The following is a 21,657-nucleotide window of genomic DNA, read 5'->3' as shown; positions in this document are numbered from 1 at the left end:
CCCCTCCCCTCCCACAACCCAAGCATACTAGCTTTAATTCATCCTCACTGCCTTATTTACCCTTTCTGCAAGCATCTTGGTACCCCTCCAATTCAGGTGAAGTCTGTCACTCCTAAACAGCTTCCTTCTGTCCCAGAACTGATCCCAATGTTAGAGGAACCTGAAAGCCTCCCTCCTGTAACATCACTCAATCCAGCCACAATGGATCTAATGTGTCCTTGCCTAACCTGCCAAAAGTATAGCAAAGGAAGTAATTCCACCCTTGAGAATTCACTCTTCAGTCTTGCTCCTAACTCTTCATACTACTGCTGCACAACCTCCATACCAATGTCCCCTATGTCATTGGTTCCTACATGAACCTCAACTTCTGATGGCTCTCCTTCCCTTTCCCAAACTTTTGCCACCTACTCCATTATGTCTTCACCATGGCACCAGTAAGGCAGCAAAAAAGGCTGCTTATCTCTCTAATAATTGAATCGCCCACCACTATAACTCATCTTTTCTCTATTTTTTAATATTCCCCTGAGGTTACAACTTGCTCCACAGTACCATGGCATTGTTCATGGTTATCCTGCCTTGTATATCTCATCTTGTCCTCATCACAAGTGTTCAAAACAGAACAAGTGAACAGTTTCAGATGTTAACTAACTTGATTGAATTTTTCGAGGAGGTGACATTAGATGCGTCAATGAGGGTAAAGCAGTAGATGTAATATACATGGATTTCAGTAAGGCTTTTGATGAGGACCCACATGGGAGATTGGTTAAGAAGGTAAGAGCCCATGGGATCCAGGGCAATTTGGCAAATTGGATCCAAAATTGGCTTAGTGGCAGGAGGCTAATGGTCGAGGGTTGTTTTTGCGATTGGAAGCCTGTGACCAGTGGTGTACCACAAGGATCGGTGCTGGGACCCTTGCTGTTTGTAATGTACATTAATGATTTAGATATGAATATAGGAGGTATGATCAGTAAGTTCTCAGATGACACGAAAATTGGTGGTGTTGTAAATAGTGAGGAAATCCTTAGATTACAGGATGATATAGATGGGCTGGTAAGATGGGCAGAGCAATGGCAAATGGAATTTAATCCTGAGAAGTGTGGATGGTAGGACCCTAGGAAGTACAGGTGGTCAGAGGGACCTTGGTGTACTTGTCCATAGATCACTGAAGGCAGCAGCACAGATAGATAAGGTGGTTAGGAAGGCATATGGGATACTTGCCTTTATTAGCCGAGGCATAGAATACAAGAGCAGTGAGGTTATGATGGAGCTGTATAAAACGCTGAATAGGCCACAGCTGGAGTACTGTGTATAATTCTGGTCACCACACTATAGGAAGGATGTGATTACACTGGAGACGGTGCAGAGGAGATGCGCCAGATGTTGCCTGGGCTGCAGCATTTCAGCTTTGAAGGAAGACTGAAAAGGCTAGGGTTGTTTTCCTTGGAGCAGAGAAGGCTGAGGGGACATGATTGAGGTGTACAAGATTATGAGGGGCAGTGATAGGTTAGATAGGAAGAAACTTTTTCCCTTAGCGGAGGGGTCAAGAACCAGGGGGCATAGATTTAGGTTAAGGGGCAGGAGGTTTAGGGGGGATTCGAGGGAAGATTTTTTCGCCCAGCGGGTGTTTGGAATCTGGAACGCACTGCCTGAAGAGGTGGTGGAGGCAGGAAGCCTCAACATTTAAGTATTTAGATGAGCACTTAAAACGCCATAACATACCAGGCTACAGGCCAAGTGCAGGAATATGGGATAAGAATAGTTGGGTGCTGGATGGCCGGCAGAGACACAATGGGCCAAAGGGCCTGTTTCTGTGCTGTACAATGCTATGACTCTATGCTCCTCTCTGCCCTATGAAGTCACCCAATTGTCTAGCTCCCAATTGCTTTCTGCCAGTGGAGTGACCACTTCTTAAAACTCTTGTCCCACAAATTTTTCCTCCTCCGGTTTGATGTGGAGAAATTTCAAGCTCAGCATTCTTCTGCTTCAACAATACAACCTTCCATTAATGCAAGTGTACTTTCTAGAAATCTTGTAGATCCAGGAAGGCCAACATCATGCATGCCACATACGTAACTGGCTATGCAACTGTATTTGCCATTGTGGAATCTAACGTTTCTAAAAGTATTATTTTCCTTTTTGTTTCCAAAAATATACTTTATTCATAAAATGTTAAAAAAGGTACATTACAAAACAATTCATAGTGATCATTTCAGAAAGTGCAAAGATGATCAGTTTCTTTCAATACTGAACGCGAGTTGCCTCACATCCCTTGCCATTCCATTTTATATACAATGTACATGAGGGGTTTTACACGGGTTCCAGTTCCTCAGTATACTATGGTGGGAGGACCTTACGCAGTGGCCTTTCCCCATTGAGCCTTTCTGGCGGCTGCCCCAAGCTTTAGTGCATCCCTCAGCACGTAGTTCTGGACCTTGGAATGTGCCAGTCTGCAACACTCGATTGTGGACAACTCTTTGCACTGGAAGACTAGCAGGTTTCGGGCAGACCAAAGAGTGTCTTTCATCGAGTTGATGGTACTCCTACAGCAGTTGATGTTTATCGCGGTGTGACAGCGAATCTAAGCATAAGACAGCGATGTCATCCATGTACAGGGAGGCTTTGACGCGAGTGCCTCCGTTGCCAAGGATTGTCACCCCTCTTATGCCCACATCCTTCCTGATGGACTCAGCAAAAGGTTTGATACAGCAAATAAACAAGACAGGGGAGAGAGGACAGCCCTGTCTGATGCCAAATTTGATCGGAAATCTTTCCAATTCCCACCCATTGATTGAGACTGCGCTACTGATGTTTGTGTACAGCAGTTCAATCCAATTGCGGATTCCCTCCCCAAACCCCATTTTGGACAGCATGTCCATCACATAGGTGTGCGATATCCTGTCAAAAGCCTTCTCCTTGTCCAAGCTGATGAGGTAGGTGTCCACCCCCATCTCCCGAACATAAGAAATCGTATCCATGAGTAATACGAGGCTATCAGAGCTCTTCCTGGGTACAGTATAGGTCCGATCAGGGTGAATCACCAACTCCAGAGCAGACTTGACCTGATTGGCGACGATTTTAGACAGAATTTTGTAGTCCGCATTGAGCAGTGAGATTGGCCGCCAATTTCTGATTTCCTTTGTTTTTTTCCCAAAAATACACTTTTTTCATAAAAATCTGTAAAAAGATATATTACAAAAACAGCTCAAAGCAGTTCAAATTTGACATTTCAGCAAGTACAATAGCGATCAGATTCCTTCAATACAGAATGTGAGTTGCCTTACAACTCTTTCCATTCCATTTTATATGCAATGCACATTTGCATTAAACAGCAAAAACATATTTGGTGCATACAGCCCGAGTGGTTTTACAAGGGTTCCAGCCCCTCGTTATACTATGGCAGGAGGACCTTACACACTGGCCTTTTCCCATTGGGCCTTTGCAGCGGCTGCCCCAAGCTTTAGTGCTTCCCTCAGCACTTTAAGACATATACTTTATTCATTAAAAATCTGTAAAAAAAAAAAAATCACAAACCATTTCCAATTTGACATTCCAGAAAGTGCAAAAGAACTCAGTTTCCTTCGATACAGAACATGAGTTGCCTCACAACTGTTACGACCAGATGAGAAAGGTGTTTAGGTGTCTTTCTCAGCCTTCACCTGGTCCCATTATAACAGGGGTTTGTTTTTAAACACACTATGTTTTTAGCTCCCCCTTGGTGAATCCTTGTTCATCGCTTTACAATTATAAAGCAAAGAAATGAGCACAAACAGGCTTTCTTAGGTTTAAAGAAGAAAAGTGAAATTTATTAAAACTTAAACTCTAATTCAGTTAACGCCTATGCCGCGCCCCATGCTAGCATTCATACGCAATGCGCACATGCAAACAGACAGAAAAGAGAAGAAAAATAGTGGAGAGGTTTGAGGCAATCTCTGAAGAGGGGTTTTTGTTACTATGCTGCAAGCTCACTGTAGTCCCTGCTGGTAAGTAGATCTTATTTTTCGTTGGAGCCCAGAATTCTTCTTAAACCTTGTTCACTGTAGGAGACTTTTCTCTCTTGGGGTTCATATGTCTTCAATGGATTCTAAAGCTGGAGACAGAGAGATGAGAGCAGACAAGAGAGAGGTCTTTTCCAGTCCAGGAGTAAACAGCCTTCCGCTTTCAAAACCTCTGTGGCAAGTTCCAATTCAAAAAACTCAGGTTGCCCTGCAGGTGTCATGTGACTGGGGCGGGGGGGGGGGGGGGGTGACCATGTCCATTTGTGTATTCGGCCATCTTAGTCTTCAACCTGGAATGCAAGCTCCTCCACCCTCCATGTCTGGTAATCAGAAGTCCACTGTGGATTGAATGCGTCAGGAAATGGTCTTTTGTCGCCTTTAAGCACTGTCTGTAAATATGCAAACGGCTTTCCAGTCAAGGGTCTGGTGTTGCTTTCTTATAAAAAGCAAGTTCTTTCTTTACTCCAGTAACAGTTTAAAAATTAATGTTTATGTGGCAAAATTAATGTGTCTCAGTCTTGGCGGGTGGCCCCTGCATGACACAACCCTTGCCATTCCATTTTACATGCAATGTACATTTCCATTACACAGCAAAACCATATTTTTGGTGCATACAGCCCGAGGGGTTTTTACACTGGTTCCAGCCCCTCAGTTTGCTATGGCGGGAGAACCTTACACAGTGGCCTTTCCCCATTGAGCCTTTGCGGCAGCTGCGCCAAGCTTTAGTGCATCCCTTAGCACCTAGTCCTGGACCTTGGAATTTGCCAGTCTGCAACATTCGGTCGTGGACAACTCTTTGCACTGGAAAACCAAAAAATTTCAGAGCAGACCAAAGTGCGTCTTTAAACGAGTTGATGGTCCTCCAGCAGGAGTTGACGTTTATCTCAGTGTGTGTCCCTGGGAATAGCCCGAAGAGCACGGACTGCTGTGTTACGGAGCTGCTCAGGATGAACCTCGACAAAAACTACTGCATCTCTTTCCATAACTGCTTTGCAAAGGCACATTCCAGAAGCAGGTGGGTACAGTCTCTTCCCCACCACAGGCACCTCAAGGGCATTGTGCAGAGGCAGTGAAATTCCGGGAATGCAGGGAGGATCTGACAGGGAGAGCCCTTCTCACCGCCAGCCAAGCTACGTCTTGGTGCTTGTTTGAAAGTTCTGGTGATTTCTGCCAAATGACTTCGGCAGTCTGCTCAGGGAACCATCCGACAGGATCCACCATCTCCTTTTCCCGTAGGGCCTTGAGGACATTCCGTGCAGACCACTGCCTGATGGATTTGTGATCAAAGGTGTTTCTCTGCACAAACTTTTACACAAAGGATAGGTGGTACGGCACGGTCCAACTGAATGGAGCGTTCTGCGGCAATGTGGCCAGGCCCATCCTTTGTAACACCAGGGACAGACAGAACCTCAGCACGTACCGACACTTGGTGTTAGCGTACTGGGGTTCCATGCACAAAAAAAATTGTGTTTTTTGACAATTTAATTCTCAAACATTGAACTATCTTTCTTCCCATGTTTTGTTTCCAAATGCCTTACTCAACTACGCCAAGCCAAGGCCAACAATCGCCGAGAAGGGAATGAGATCAACCACAAAGCCATTTTTGCATGCCTCTTGTAGGGCAGAGAGGTATGTGAATGGCAGCAGTTTGGCAGCACACTGCAATACGCAAAGGATATTTGCAGCCTCGGCATGAGGAGGAAAAACAAGGGTAGGAAAGTAGGTCAAAAGAAAGTGCTAAACAAGAAAAATCTTAATTTTAAATGAATAGAGACATATTCTAGTTGAATAAAATAATATAGATCAGTTTCAATGTTTTTTTGGAGGAGATTAGAAAACTATTGAAAAAAGTAGATAAATGATAAATAAATACATTTAACGGATCATACAGACCAGGATTATCCCACACTCAAACCCTGATCTCTTTCAGTTTGCTGATTTCATTTAGGACACCAGTAGGATACTGTAAAGGCAGACTATTATTTTATTATTTAAAGGAGAGAGATTTCAAAAAAGTGCAGAGGGATCTGGGTGTTCTTGTGCATGAAACACAAAAAGTTAGCATGCAGGTGCAGCAAGTAATTAAGAAGCCAAATGGAATTTTGGCCTTGATTGCTCAGGGGTTGGAACTTAAAAATAGGGAAGCTTTGTTACAACTGTACAGGGTGTTGGTAAGGCCGCACCTGGAGTACTGTGTACAGTTTTGGTCCCTATATTTAAGAAAGGATATACTGGCATTGGAGGCAGTTCAAAAGAGATTCACTAGGCTGATTCCAGGGATGAAGCGGTTGACTTATCAAGAACGGCTAAACAGGTGAGGCCTTTATTCGTTAGAGTTTAGAAGAATGAGGGGTGATCTTATTGAAACCTACAAGGTTCTGAGGGGGCTTGACAGGGGAGTTGTTCAGATGTTTCCACTAGTGCGGGAATCTCGAACTAGGGGACATAGTTACAGAATAAGGGGACACTCATTTAAAACGGAGATGTGAAGGAATTTCTTCTCTCAAAGGGTAATGAATGTCTGGAATTCTCTACCCCAGAGAGTTGCGGAGGCTAGATCACTAAGTATTTCAAGAGGAGGTAGATAGATTTTTGAAATATCGGGGATTTGAGGGCTATGAGGAGCTGGCACGAAAGAGGAGTTGAGGTCTGGGGCAGATCAGCCATGATCTTATTGAATGGTGGGGCAGGCTTGAGGGGCCGAATGGCCTACTCCTGCTCCTATGTCTAAGTTTTTATGTTCTTATGAACAATGGACTGCTTTTAAAAGAGCAGCTGGTTCAGGTACAAAGTACATTCCCATGAGGAGGAAAGGCAGGACAATCAAAGCTAAAGATCCCTGATGACAAAGGAGATACAGAGTAAAATGAAGCAGAAAATGGGTGTGTATGACAGATATCAAGTTGATGATTCAAGTGAGAACCATGCTGAATATAGAAAGTTCAGAGGGGACATGTAAAAAGGAAATAAGGGGGCAAAGAGAGACAATGAGAAGAGACTGGTAGCTAACATAAAAAGGAATCCAAAAGTCGATGGATACATAACTAGAAAAAGGATAATAAGAGGATGGATGGTTTGATTCGGGACCAAAATAGGGATTTGGGCATGGCGGCAGAGGGCATGGTTGAGGTACTATATGACTACTTTGCATCTGTCTTTACCAAGGAAGAAGGTGCGACCTAAGTTCATAGTGAAAGAGAAGGTAGTTGAGATACTGGATGGGCTAAAAATTGATAAGAGGGGGTATTAAAAAGGTTGGCTTTACTTCAAGTTGTTAAGTCATCAGGACTGGAAGGGATGCAACAGAAGTTGCTGGGGGAAGTAAGGGTGGAAATTGCAGGAGCACTGGTCATAATTTTCCAATCCGCTTTCGATATGGGGTGATGCCAAAAGACTGGAGATTTGTAAATGTTACACCCTTGTTCGAAAAAGGGTGCAAGGATAAATCCAGCAACTATAGGCGAGTCAGTTTAACCTCGTTGGTGGGAAAGCTTTTAGAAACGATAATCCGGGACAAAATTAGTGGTCACTTGGATAAGTGTGAATTAATTAAGGAAACCTAGCACAGATTTGTTAAAGGCAAATAGTGTTTAACTAACTTGCTTGAGTTTTTCGATGAGTTAACAGAGAAGCTTGATGAGGGTAATGTGATTGATGTGGTATATATGGACTTTCAAAAGACGTTTGATAAAGTGCCACATAACAAGCTTGCCAGCAAGTTGAAGCCCATGGAATAAAAGGAACAGAGTCAGCATGGGTACGGCATTAGCTGAGTGATAGGAAAAAGCGTAGTGGTGAATGGTTGGTGTTCTCAGACTGAAGGAAGGCATATGCGGGGTGGTTCCCAGGGTTCGGTACTAGGACCATTACTTTTCTTTATATTAATGACTTAGACTTTACAGGGAATAATTTAAAATTTGCAGATGACACAAAAATTGGAAATATTGTGGACTGCGAGGAGGATAGTGATAGACTTAAAGAGGACTTGGAAAGGCTGGTGGAATGGGTGGACATGTGACAGATGAAATTTAATGCAGAGAAGTGATACATTTTGGTAGGAAGAACAAGGAGAGGCAATATAAACTAAAGGGTACAATTCCAAAGGGAATGCAGGAAGAGAGAGACCTGGGGGTATGTGTACAGAAATCGTTGAAGATGGCATGACAGGTTGAGTAAGTGGTTAAGAAGACATACAAGATCCTGGACTTTATAACAAGAGGCACAGAGTTCAAAAGCAAGGAGGTTATGATGAACCTTTATAGAACACTGGTTCAGCCTCAACCGGAGTAATGTATCCATTTCTGGGCACAGCACTTTAGGAATGATGTGCAGGCTTTACAGGCGGTGCAGAAAAGATTTATGAGAATAGTTCCAGGGTTCAGAGACTTCAGTTATGTGGATAGATGAAGAAGCTGAGGTTGTTCTCCTTAGAGAGAACTAAGAGGAGATTTGATAAAGGTGTTCAAAATCATGAGGGGTGTAGATATAGAGAAACTGCTCCCATTGACAGAAGGGTCGAGAACAAGAGGACACCAATTTAAAGTGACTGGCAAAAGAACCTATGATGACATGAGGAAAATATTTTTTTTTTACACAGCGAGTGATTAGGATCTGAAATGTACTACCTAAATGTGGTGGAGGCAGATTCAATTGTGGCTTTCAAAGGGAATTGGATAAGCACATGAAGAGAAAAAAACTACAAGAAAAGAATGTGGGATTCAGACTAGCTGAGAGGCTCTTGCTAACAGCCAGCATGGACATGACAGGCCGAATGGCCTCCTTCTGTGCTGTAACCATTCTATGGTTACAAGAAAGATAGACTGCTCAAGCTAAACCCAATATTAAACATTTATTCAAGGATACACTAAGGGTAATTCACTTCTTACCTTTGCAAGGCCAGCCCTATGTGCACCCTGAGATTCCATGTATGCAACATATTTAGAAAAATTCTTGAACTCTTCCATTGTGGGCTGGAAGGTCATGATTTTGCACGTAGATTTTGATGGAGACCCTGATTCCTCTGTTGCCATGATGCCAGAAACATGTATTCTTCCACCTAAAATAAAAGTGAAAGTCTTTACTATTTAACAAAGTATGAAGAGACAGATCATTCCCTATACAGATTAAACATTTAGTCATTTGTCCCACAGCTCCAGAACACGGCTTTGATCAATATTATGAAAGAATTATACATGCACGTTACACACAAGTGTTTGGCTGACAATGAGAGGTACCACTTCACAGTCACTGTTGAAGTAGCAAAAGCAAAATAGATGCCACATTCATGAGGACAGCCATTGGCTCTTTTACTTTCACTGAGGAAGAAAATGTTTATTAAAGAGATAACCGTATCTAGTTTCAACATCATTTGGTCAATCTGCAGTGACTAGTGAAAAAGAAAACACATCCTGTTGAACATGCTTTTATTAAGAAACAGGCCTCAACATACTTCCCCAAGGTCTCTGCTGATCATAGCGGAGGGCACGCCTCACCTGAGGAAAAAGAAATGTTGGCATCCTTCCACAGAAGCCTGTGATCTCCCAATCGCAACATGCAACTTCCCATGTTAATGACAGATTGTCTGTCACCGGTACCCCATCTAGAAGAGCATTTCAGGAATTTATCACTCTGCATGAAATGTTTCCTAACAATAGCCCTGAATTTTCAATTTACCTGTCTGTATCTAATTCCCAATGTCCTGCTATTAGGGTTTAACTTGAACAAAGTGCACAAGGTTAACCTTTTTATTCTACTTCACGCTGCATTTACCTCAATAAGGTTATCTCTCATTCACCTTGCCTCCTTTAAAAGGTGAAGAGTCCAATGATATTTTTTTTAAACCTTTCCACATTTTTCTTCTTAGGCAGTCCCTCAGGAACGAGGATGACTTTCTTCCACTCCAGGGATGTGGGTGACCGAACAGTCCAATCCTGATATTCCAGGTCCCAACATTCACTTTGAGGAGGTGGGAGATGCCTGTATGTGGGTTCTTTGAACATGGGGTGGCCGTTGCACATCGACTATCACACGGTCCAAGCGAAGCACGGTCTTTGTCCAACGGCAGGGATGGCCGAGACGATTGGAGACCAGACTCCGCTACACGGACGGGGACTAATACACACACATGGCCAGCATGTCCAGCTGGCGAGCCCGGATGCAGGCCATGTGGATGTGTCAGGATGTTCTTGAAGAGGTAGCGGAAAGCCTGCTCCAAGGGCTCCTGTGACAAGGACACCCCAGGACCCTTAATGGAGCCATAACTAAACCAAAATACTGCTGGAAATCTGAAATAAAAACAAGAAATGCTGGAAATACTCAGCAGGTCTGGCAGCATCTGTGGCGAGCGAAGGAAAGTTAACGTTTCAGGTCAGTGACCGGAGCTGGCAGGAATAGGCTGAAGCAGAACAAACAGTATATCCAGTGGTCAGTCACAGGCTCAACAGGAGAATGAAGTCTCTCAATCACAGCAATGGTGGGGGCAGGGCAGTAAACAGATCAAAGTTGTTTTAAATATCACAAAAGAGCAGCAATTCAGAGACAAAGTTGGGTCTTACGTTATAACCAGTATAATCCAGAGCAAAAGCATCTTCTTCATATTGAGATAAGTGCAGAAATTCAAAGCTAAGTTTCAAAGATCATGTAGATATAGATTTTTCCAGATCTTTTCCACAGCTCACAGATCAGAAAAACAGAAAAAGGCAGATTACAGATGGAAGCACAGTCTTACATTTTTCCAACATAGTCCAGCATAGAAACATGATCTTGATGTCCAGTGAAGCCAGGAATTTGAGGCCAGATTTGAGAAAAACACCACTTCTGGGTCTCATCCAGATCTTTACCAGAGCTGACAAGGTAAGGTCGGGGGATGGGGTTTGGACCAGTAGACAGAAGCTATTTAAACTAACAGTTAACTTGAAATTTGGGTTAAAAATGCACTCACTGTTAGAATTAGAGGTACTTAAACAACAGAAGAGAGGATTTAGTGTGGAGAAAGAGCAATGGATGGCAGCAGATGGCCACAGATAGGTGTGGACAGTGAGGAGCTCCCTCGGAGCTGACTGCCCAGAAGCCATTTTGGTGCCACATTACGCAGTGCTGTAACACAAAGATCAGCCATGCGGTCCTTTTCTGTACCACCCTCAAGACTTGGGTATATTGCTTGTACCTTTGACTCAGACGTAGCACTCCCATCTCTGAGCTGGAAGGTTGTGGGTTCAAGTCCCTATACAAAGATTTGAGCACAAATCTAGGCTGGCACTCCAGTGCTTTGGGAGTGCTATATTGTTGAAGATGCCACCTTTCATATGAGAGAATAAACCTTGACCCCATTTGCCCTCTCAGGTGGACAAAAATAGTGACATGGGATCTTTTATGAAGAGCAGGAAGTTATCCCCGGTGCCCTGGCCAACATTAAACAAAAGCAGATTATATCGTCACTAACATTTCTGTATGTAGAACTTTGTGCATGAATTCGCTGCCGTTTTTTACATAACAGTAACTACACTTTAAAAAGTACTTCAATGGCTGTACAGCTCTTTGAGCATCCTGAGGCTATGAAAGGCTCTATATAAATGCAAGTTATTTGGTGACCAGAACTCAACACACTCGTCAAGATACACAGCTTCAATATGACAGCTCACACTTTTACTCAAAACTGGCGTTGCCGTAATCAGTGATTTGTTAATTGCTGCTCTGCAATGATTGAACATGGTCACTACTGTGCCCTTCACATATGTCTAGAAAAATCAATGGCCCGGATTTTACAGTCAGCAGCAAAACAACAGTGCTCACCAATGATCTCACAAAAAGCTGCCACAAATATTTAGGCATCTCTGTGGCATGGTTATTACCTTCCTCAATGTTAATTCGAATCTGGCGTCAAGTCAAGGGGATCTCCGGGCATCCAGCAACAGTGATGTCATCATGCAGGCTAAGCAGCCAATCACATTGAAAAATTTTCTCAGACAGCAAACCAGGAAGTTAAATGCACTAATTATCCTACATGTTTTATAAATTTTACAGGCAGCAAAATAAAGATTGGGACATATGCATTAGAAGCTGAAATATCACAAATAAACTTTATTAAAGGCTATGGAATTATCATAATGGGAAAAACTGGCATTACACAAAGATAAAAATAGTTTTCTAGGGCCAGTGAGGTTCTTCAGCAGTAGTTATGACTTAGTACACTGTTTAAAAAAACCCAGTTACACCTTGTTAACAAGGTTTAACAGCTATATCACAGCAGTAATAGAGAAGCTCTCGTCAGTTCAGTGATTTCTAAAGATTGCTGTCTGTGAGGATTACAACAGCGCACCCTGTGGAGGAGCAGGGGATCAGTGACAACAACTTCTTGATTTCCGCATTTAACTGAGTATGTGTGGACGCCAGATGTTACTGTCAGTTTCAGATAATCACAGCGAACACTGACAATTTTGCTGTCATTACCACTGCAAAATACAGGCATTAAGTTTAGTTGTGGAACCTCCTACGATGGATGGAATTGGAAAAATACTACGATGGATGCTACTGAAAAAATAAAGGGACCTCCAAAGAAAATGTAAAAAAGGGTGAACATATTAGGAAGCAGAAATTAGGATAACTTGTAGAAGCCAAGTGCAAGGACACAAAAGTTAATAAATCCCAAGAATAGACCATGTACTCTAAGTGAGATGACAGACAAAATTTGTGAAGTCCTGAATCAAAATGAGGGAGTCAATAAATACAGGGAAGGTCTCAGGTTTGGAAAAAGCCAAAATGGCAGTATCTTCAATAAGACTGTACTGTCAGTGTCTTCTCAAGAGAACATTTCAGTCATCATTTAGTATAGGAAATATTTTTAGCTCCTCAGTTTCAACTTCATTTGTGTCTTTAAACGGGTTTTAATTATTTGATAAGCCTATTGATGTTCTCCTGCTTCTACTGTTGCATATGGCTTTCCAAGTGTTATCCTCATTTCTCGCTCCCTCTTTGCTCCCCAACAACTTTTTCAGAAGGTTCTGGTATTTTTTCCATTGGCTTTCGTCACCTCTCTCTTCCAGGTTTCATAGTTCTTTTCCATTCCTCCAAATTTATTTACTATGCATTGTCTTGTTAGTCTATTTATGATTACATTTGTTCAGACTGTGCTTACAAGTCCTTGGTATTCACTTATTCTGCACATGCGATAGTATGCACTTAAGATATTCAATTCGCCTTAACTGAATATTTTTTCCCCCAAGCTTTTCACACACTGCCTTTAAGCCGAGTTTTTATAATTGGATAACTGAAGTATTGGTTTATTCCAGATCCATGTCAAACTTGATCATGTTATCATCACTGTCATCAACAGATACCACTATTTCCATTCCCAGCACATGACCTGGGTCACTTGCTGTTACCAGATCAAAGCGCATGTTACCACTTACAACAACCCTGATGCACTGGGTCAGGAAGCAACATGGATTATATTTACTAGCTCAAAGTCCCATCTTACATTAGATTGGTTAACACACATTAGAAGGATTTGTGTTAATGTATGCTATATTATCCGCTGCACAAGTACTCAGTTAGAAGCAACAGATATGTATGTAAGATTTGCGCCACCTTAATACAATATTTAAGTTTAGAATTACCGTTTACGAAGTTCAGGCAATATTACACACACACGCACACGTAGGAATGGAAAAACTGTTGCTTCCAATAACTGTTGAGAATTAATTCTGGCAGATACTAAAAGAAAATAAATGCATCTTCCCAATCAGTAACACAAAAAAGCATGCAATCAAATGAATCAAAAATGAGAATTGTTCTTTCTCTGATGGGTCATGAGAGTTTATTTAGTTAATAAGTCGTGTCACACTGATTAGAATGATTTTATTTTAATGCATAGTCTACGCCGAGGTAGTTAAACTCAGTCAGGAAACTGGTCTGTGCTGAGTTAGTTGAACAAGGAGGAACAGCACGAATCAGCATCTTCAAGAGAGAAAAAAGGTAAAAGTCTAAGGAATATTTCTCTCTTTAGATGGAGTTTCATACATAATGGATTTTCCTAATGTCTCAGCATTCAAAGAGAACTTAATTAGTTCCACTACAGTCTGTTAATGTGCATGTTAAATTTCACTCAATCAACATGTTTTTCAAAAAAAAACTTAATTTCTGAAAAAGGCATAGACACAAAGACAAAGACATGCATTTTCCATTTAACATGTTGATAGGTTTGACCACTTCTCTGCATTGGTCAGAACTGCCACAAACAGTGGGATGTCCCCAGAAATAGCATGATGGAATTTTTAGTTTGAATTTATTCTATCAAAAAAAAGAATCACCTATTTTGTTACACGGCTTTCACATGGATCAGCTGATCACGTAGATACATTAGTTGTCACACTAATCTTTACCTCAGACTGTCCATTTGCTGCTGAAACCCTCATCCACTCCTTTAACACCTCCAGATTCAACTATTTCAGTGTTCTCCTGGCTGGCCTCCTATTCTCTGTATATTTCAGCTCATCCAAAACTCTGCTGCCTGGATCCTAATCTGCCCAACCATCCTCGCTGCCCTCCTTTGGTTCCTGGTCTTCTAAATTCTCAAATTTAAAATTTGCATCCTTCTGTTTAATTCCCTCCATGTTCTCCCCAAACATCCACCCCAACCTCTAACCTATTACAGTGCTAAATCCTTCTCACTTCACCTCACCACAGATGGCCATGCCTTCAGTCACGTATTCCCCAAATTCTGGAAAGTCCTCCTCTAAATCCTTCCATCCCCATCTCTCCACCTCCCTCTCCTCTTTTAAGATCTTCCTTAAAACCACCTCTGGCTATTCTCCAGTCCTCTGGGACCTCACCTGTAGCCAATGAGGATGCAAAGATTTCTGTCAAGACCCCAGCAATTTCTTCCATTGCCTCCCTCAGTATCTGGGGTAGATCCCATCAGGCCCTGGGGACTTATCTACCTTAATGCTTTGCAAGACACCCAACACCTCCTCCTTTTTGATAATGAGATGACTGAGACAATCTACACTCCCTTCCCTAGGCTCATCATCCACCAAGTCCTTCTCTTTGGTGAATACTGATGCAAAGTACTCATTTAGTACCTCGCCCATTTCCTCCGGCTCCACACATAGATTTCCTTCTCTGTCCTTGAGTGGGCCAACCCTTTCCCTAGTTACCCTCTTGCTCTTTATATACGTACAAAAAGCCTTGGGATTCTCCTTAATCCTGTTTGCTAATGACTTTTCATGACCCCTTTTAGCCCTCCTGACTCCTTGCTTAAGTTCCTTCCTACTGTCTTTATATTCCTCAAGTGCTTCGTCTGTTCCCAGCCTTCTAGCCTTTACGAATGCTTCCTTTTTCTTTTTGACTAGGTTCACAATATCCCTCGTTATCCAGTAAGTCCAGATTTCACATCAAGGAACTGACTGATAGTTTTGTACAGCAAATTGTTATCCAATAATTGTAAATGTGTTCTGCTGAAAACATTAAATGCCCAGATTTTGCATGCAAAACTGAATGTGAAAACCTGCAGATATTTTCAATAAATATGTAAATGTTTTATTAGAAAAGAAAGCGATTGATTAAACTTGCAGCACAAAGTGTTTTAACAGTATGAGGAAATCACCCAAGGGCTTTCTTACAGTTAATCTGAGGAATGGTATATCTTCAGCTGTGCTTGCTATACGAGGCTACAATGCCACCTCTAGGGCAAGCAAGAAAAAAGGGTGTTGGTACTGTTCAGTCCCCAGCACTTAAAATGCCACATTTAAACTGAGCAGTCACTTACGTCAGCCAAAAAGCAAAAACAATTAACTATTTCCATTCACGTCAATTTTAAACTTGCCTGTTATGGCCTCTTTAATACAATAAAAGCTTTGTTACCCAGCACGTACCAGACCTGAGAGGTGCCAGATAATCAAAAATTCCGGTTAATCAAGAGTTGTACTTGCCAAGGGCAGGTGGAGGTCCGACATTCCAGTTCGAAGTTATCACAAGACTGAAGAATACGCAGGGCCCGACACTGGGAAAGCCATTTTTTAATTTGTCCTTAATCTTTCAGGGTCAGTGTACCAATATACCTGTAGTATGCCAGAGTCAGCCCTTTCCAACAAGCATCACTAACTAATGCCAAAAACAATCTACTGCACTTGGGAAAACGAACCAGGAGAGCTTTGGGAATTTCGGATAATAGAGTTTGCCGGTTGGTAAAGTGCCGGATAACAAAGCTTTTACTTTACTTGGCTGATTTCAGGCAGAAACAGCTGGAAACCACTATGTTATAAGAAAGTAAATCATTGATTCATGTCAGCACTGTAGATTATGACTTTCTGACCCAGAAAAACTCTGCAATGACTGGCATCATACTTAGCACAAAAGAAACTGGTTCGGTTGTTTGGAGGTTAATCATCTCAGTCCCAAGACATCACTGCAGGAGTCCCTCAGGGCTGTATCCTGGGCTCAACCATCTTCACCTGGTTCATCAATGATCTTCCCTCCAATGTAAGCTCAGAAGTGGGGATGCAAACTATTTTACATGCAGCAAGACCTGGACAGATGAGTGACAAATAATATTCGAACCACACAAGTGCCAAGCAATGACCACCTCCAACAAAAGAGAGTCTAACCACTTTCCCTTGCCTTAAATGGCATTACCACCAGCGAATACCCCACCATCAATATCCTGGGGCCACCATTGACTAGAAGCTTTACTGGACCAGCCAAATAAATACTGTGGCTGCAAGAACAGTGCAGAGGTATTCTTCAGTAAGTGACTCAACTCCTGACTCTCCAAAGCCTGTCCACCAACAATAAGGCACAAGTCAGAAGAGTAATGGAATACTCTTCAGTTGCCTGGATGAGTCTCCAAAAACACTCAAAGCTCGACAACATGCAGGGCAAAACAGCCCATTTGATCGGCAGCCATCCACCAGCATAAACATGCACTCTCTCCACCACTGACGCACAGTGGTAGCACTGAGTACCATCTACAAGATGCACTGCAGCAACTTGCCAAGGCACCTCCAACAGCATCTTCCAAACTCGCGGCCTCTACCACCTAGAATGGCAAGGGCAGTAGACGCATGGGAAAACCATCACCTGCACGTTCCCCTCCAAGTCACACACCATCCTGACTTGAAAATATATCGCCGTTCCTCCACTGTCGCTGGGTCAAAATCTTGCAACTCCCTCCCTAAGCACTGTGGGTGTACCGCACCAGATGGACTGCAACAGTTCAAGGCAGCAGCTCACCACCTTCTCGAGGACAATTAGGGATGTGCAACAAATGCTGTCCTCACCAGCAATGCTCATATCCCAAGAACAAATAAAACAAAACCGTGCTCTGCTTCATGACAGTGAAACAAAAATAGCCATCCCCCCCACCCCAGAGCACTTACACAAAGGCAAAATACAAAATCTGGTAACAATCTGGTTTACGAACGCATTAAACCACTGGCAGGATATTTTTGTTGTTCATTATAAAATACTTTGAATTCTGGTGCACTCAGTAAGGGGACTAATGAATGATCAAAGAAAGGAACAGAGATAACAGAGTGAAGGAAAGGTAGCAGTACCAGTTGTTACAAAATCAGATTCACCGTAAATACCTTAGCAAGTTCAGTAGCATCAGCTGCTTCCATAGCATGTTGAGCGCGTTATTTTTATGCAAGTTGATTCACTGTCCTATACAATCAAAGGACCTGGGATTGTTACAATAGACATTATTTGTAACTTGAACTGGATATTCATGCCTTAGGCACATATATTTCTTCAATCTCTCCGAAAGCTGATCGAGTTAGTACTAGCTCCAGGAAAGGAGCAGAGACAGCAGAGTGAAAGAAAGGGATGGACAATAAATGCTCACCTTACCAGCAGCGCTCAAATCCCGTGAATGAATTTTTTTTTTTTAGATGAGGTGTGGCTTGAATCATTAACTCGCTTTATTCCACAGAATGGTGAACATACAGAGCAATACTTAAGATCAGATCAGATCCCCCTTGGTTCTATATATTATATAAATAAATATAATACATATATATATAAAAACTTATCTCCATGTAATCTCAGGAATATAATGTACATTCTACGCTACCCCACTTCAGTGGGCTGTCTTGCTTTCCAAAACAGACCACTTCCTTTCCGTTCAATTTTTTCAGCTTGTCTTTTCTTGAGCCTTATGACTTCAGTTGCAAAAACTGTTATTTTTAATGGGTAACATTCTACTTGATTTCCTGAACAGTCAGAAATAAATCAAAAACTTTTTAAAACAATGGGTGTGAGGTGTTTATCAATTGCAAAATCGTTCTTTGTTCACAGTCTATAGGGAAACATCTAGACTAGCTAATTACCATTTTAATGACATAATACTTCAGACTCTTTTCATTCACATTTTTTATATTTACATATATTATGCATTTAAACACATTTAAAATAATGTTACTAAAATGTCTTCTGTGGAGAAATGGTCAATAAAATGGTCAAAAGGGCTGAGAGGCAAGTAGAGTGAATGAAACCAAATTATGTATTAAAAGTAGCATAAATAGGCATTAATTTGAAAAAGTTACAAGTGTCATTATGTGACAAAATATACGCTAGGAACAGGAATAAACCATTTAAGCCCACAAGCCTGTTCTGCCATTCAATGAGATCATGGCTAATCTGTGACCTACCTTCATAGACCCACCTTTGCCCCATATCCCTTAATACCCTTGGTTAACAAAAATCTATCAAGCTCAGATTTAAAATTTACAACTGATCTAGCATTAATTGCTGTTTGTGGAAGAGTGTTCCAAACTTCTACCACCCTTTGTGGGTAGAAAGGTTTCCTAATTTCACTCCTGAAGGGCCTGACTCTAATTTTTGACTACTACTAGTCTTAAGACTCCTCAAGCAGTGAAAATAGGGTAGATTGAGAGAAACTATCAGTTCCCCTTAACACCTTAATATGTGGAAAAGTGACCAACATTTGCACATTCATTAAAATATTATAGATCTCCTATAACATTTTTCAGTGAGTCAGACAGCATGCGGTTTCCCAACAGTATGAATGACTGTGTCATGTTATGCCAACATCAGAGCCACCAATCTACACAGTGTGAATAAGTCCAATTTCATCATCATCAAATTGTATTCTATGACTGTTAACCAGTGCTTTGGGGTCTGAATTGCACAAGTATGTTCATTATTGTGTGAAAACTGTAAATGTGTGACCTTCATTTTATATATGGTTCTTTACATTTGCGTCTAACTTTTGTTCCTTGCCATTCTTAAAGTTAAGAATGTAATGTGAGATTGTACACAAGATGCACCAGATGAAGTTAGGTATCTGGTATTCAATAGTACTGCGAACGGGGGTTAGAGTTTCGCTGTAATTGGGAGCAGACCTGCAGTCACAGGTGTTGGGGATCCTGGAGTTTGACAGTACCACAGTCAAGATGTTTCAATTTGACAGAATGGTGCACCCAGTGCTCTAGCATCACTAGGAAAAGGAACCTGAGATTTGGCACAACTGGCAGAATACAGAGTTTGGCCCAATGATGAATTCCTAATGTCTTGTGAGTAGTGAGAGAAGGGGAGGGGAGAAGTCTTGATCACGAAGGAGGCTGTTGTGTTTTTTGGGGGGGTTTCAGTGCCGTTGTCCAGCTTTTCACTCCTTTGTGATTGGAGTTCTTCTGTGGTTGCTGTTTTCCTGTTGGCTTGGGTCTTGGTGCCTGTCCTGGGAAGACTTCAAGCAAAAAATGGCTGCAACCAACACCTGAGCTCCAGGCCAGGGGGTGCATAACACCGTAAGGGTGGCAGTGAAAAATAGTGGAGGTTCACCCACGGACTGGACCTTCGTCGTTAAGCAAGTCCTTTTTGAATGCTATGGATTCGAAGCTGCGGACATCTTCTGCCTGCAGGACTTCCCCAGCAGTGGCAGAACGCTCCATTTCGATGGACTGTACTGCACCACCTGTGGATAATCTTTGACCACAAGTCCATCAGGCATTGGTCCATACACAACGTCCTCAAAGCCCTGTCGGAAAAGGAGCCTATCGGATGGTTCCCCGAGCAGACTGTCAAATTCATTTGGCAGAATGCCTCATCACCAGAGCTTTCAAACAAAGCATTAAGACATAGCTTGGCTGGCAGTGAGAAGGGCATCACTCCACCTCCCGCCAGATCCTTCCTACATGCGTGGAGTCTCACCGCATCTGCATGCTGCCCTTGATGTGGCTGCAGTGGGGGAAAAAATCATCATCCACCTCCTGCTGGAATGTGCCTTTGCAAAGCAGGTCTGGAAAGAGATGCAGTGGCTTTTTGTCATCCTGAGCAGCTCCATAATGCAATGTTCTAAAGGTTGTTCCCAGGCACGCCCACGAAGATAAACATAACTGCTGCTGGAGGACCATCAACTCACTGAAAAAAGCACTTTGGTCTGCCCGAAACTTGCTGGTCTTCCAGTGCAAAGAACTGTCCATGACCGAGTGTTGCAGACTGGTACATTCCAAGGTCCAGGACTATGTGCTGAGAGACACACCAAAGCCTGGGGCAGCCGCCACAAAGGCTCAATGGTGAAGGGCCACTGTGTAAGGTCCTCCTGCCATGGTATACCGAGGGGCTGGATGCACCACAGAACGTTTTGGGTATGTCATGCAAATGTACACCGCATATAAAATGGACTGCCAAGAGTAGTGAGGCACCGTATGTTCTGCATTGAAAGAAACTGATCTTTATTGTGCTTTCTGAAATGTCCAATTTAAGTGGTTTTGTAATCTTTTTTTTTTTGCAAATTTTATAAATAAAGTATATTTTTGGAAAACAAAGTGAGAGAGGGGGAAGTCATGGGCACGATGGCATTAATTAGGGAGTACCATAGTATACAGCACTGGTCGGTGATTTTTTAAGGAATTTATGCATACCCAGAAACATAACTGGTGCTTTGCGATTGATTCCTGAATGTGCATCTCTCTGTGTCTGTCTCTGAAGAGGCAAGAAAATAAAAACAAACATTCTAACTCCTATTTTTAAAAAAAACACAGGTGATAATTAGAGGCAGATTCAAAATTTAACCCATTTGGAAAAATCAATGCAAATTAGGATTAGGAGAACACTCTCAACTTTCTAAAGTTAAGAGAACAAAAAAGAAAAGCTTCAATCAGTGTGTAATCAGTACTTGAATCGCTTATGCACAACTCTCAAAACAAAAACCTTTATCTGAATCAAACATTTAAAATTTGTAGTCTAGTATTTCCTTAAAAAAAAATTTTGAGCAGAAACAACTTGCATTTATCTGGCGCAACATAGTAAAACATCATAAGGTGTTTCTCACAAGCGTAAACATCACCAACATAGAGCCAAAGAAGGAGTCATTAAGATAACCAACTCTTGATTAAAGAATTAAGTTTTAAGCAGCATCTTAAACGGAGATGTATTGGCGAGGAGAGTAGTTTGGGAAGAGAATTCAAGTTTAAGGTACAGCACGGGATGCACAAGAGGCAAGAGCTGGAGGGGCGCAGAGCTCTAAGGGTTATAGGGCTGGAAGAGGTTACAGAGATACAGCAGGGCGAGGCCATGAGAAATTCAAAAACAAGGAGGAGAATTTTATAATTGAGGCATTGGTGGACCGGGAGCCAATGTAGGTCAGCAACAACAGAGGTGATGGGCGAACAGGACTTGGTGCAAGTTAGGATATGGCCAGCAGAGG

At 42.2% G+C, this 21,657-nt stretch overlaps 1 protein-coding gene across 2 annotated transcripts in view; it reads right to left on the bottom strand.

Annotated features, from left to right (window-relative positions):
• LOC137369466 (lysine-specific demethylase 4C-like) overlaps positions 1 to 21,657 on the bottom strand; it is a 537,539-nt gene that overhangs the window by 499,758 nt on the left and 16,124 nt on the right. For both annotated transcript variants that reach the window (XM_068030713.1, XM_068030714.1), the window contains exon 2: positions 8,882 to 9,051. In XM_068030713.1, the coding sequence (XP_067886814.1) occupies positions 8,882 to 9,025 (144 nt within the window). In that variant the 5' untranslated portion in view covers positions 9,026 to 9,051. The remainder of the gene's footprint in view (positions 1 to 8,881; positions 9,052 to 21,657) is intronic.

The sequence above is a fragment of the Heterodontus francisci genome, chromosome 4 (assembly GCF_036365525.1).
Source record: "Heterodontus francisci isolate sHetFra1 chromosome 4, sHetFra1.hap1, whole genome shotgun sequence".
Classification (NCBI taxonomy): Eukaryota; Metazoa; Chordata; class Chondrichthyes; order Heterodontiformes; family Heterodontidae; genus Heterodontus; species Heterodontus francisci.
The sequence above is the reverse complement of the archived record's forward strand: the minus strand, read 5'-3'. Positions and strand labels throughout refer to the sequence as shown.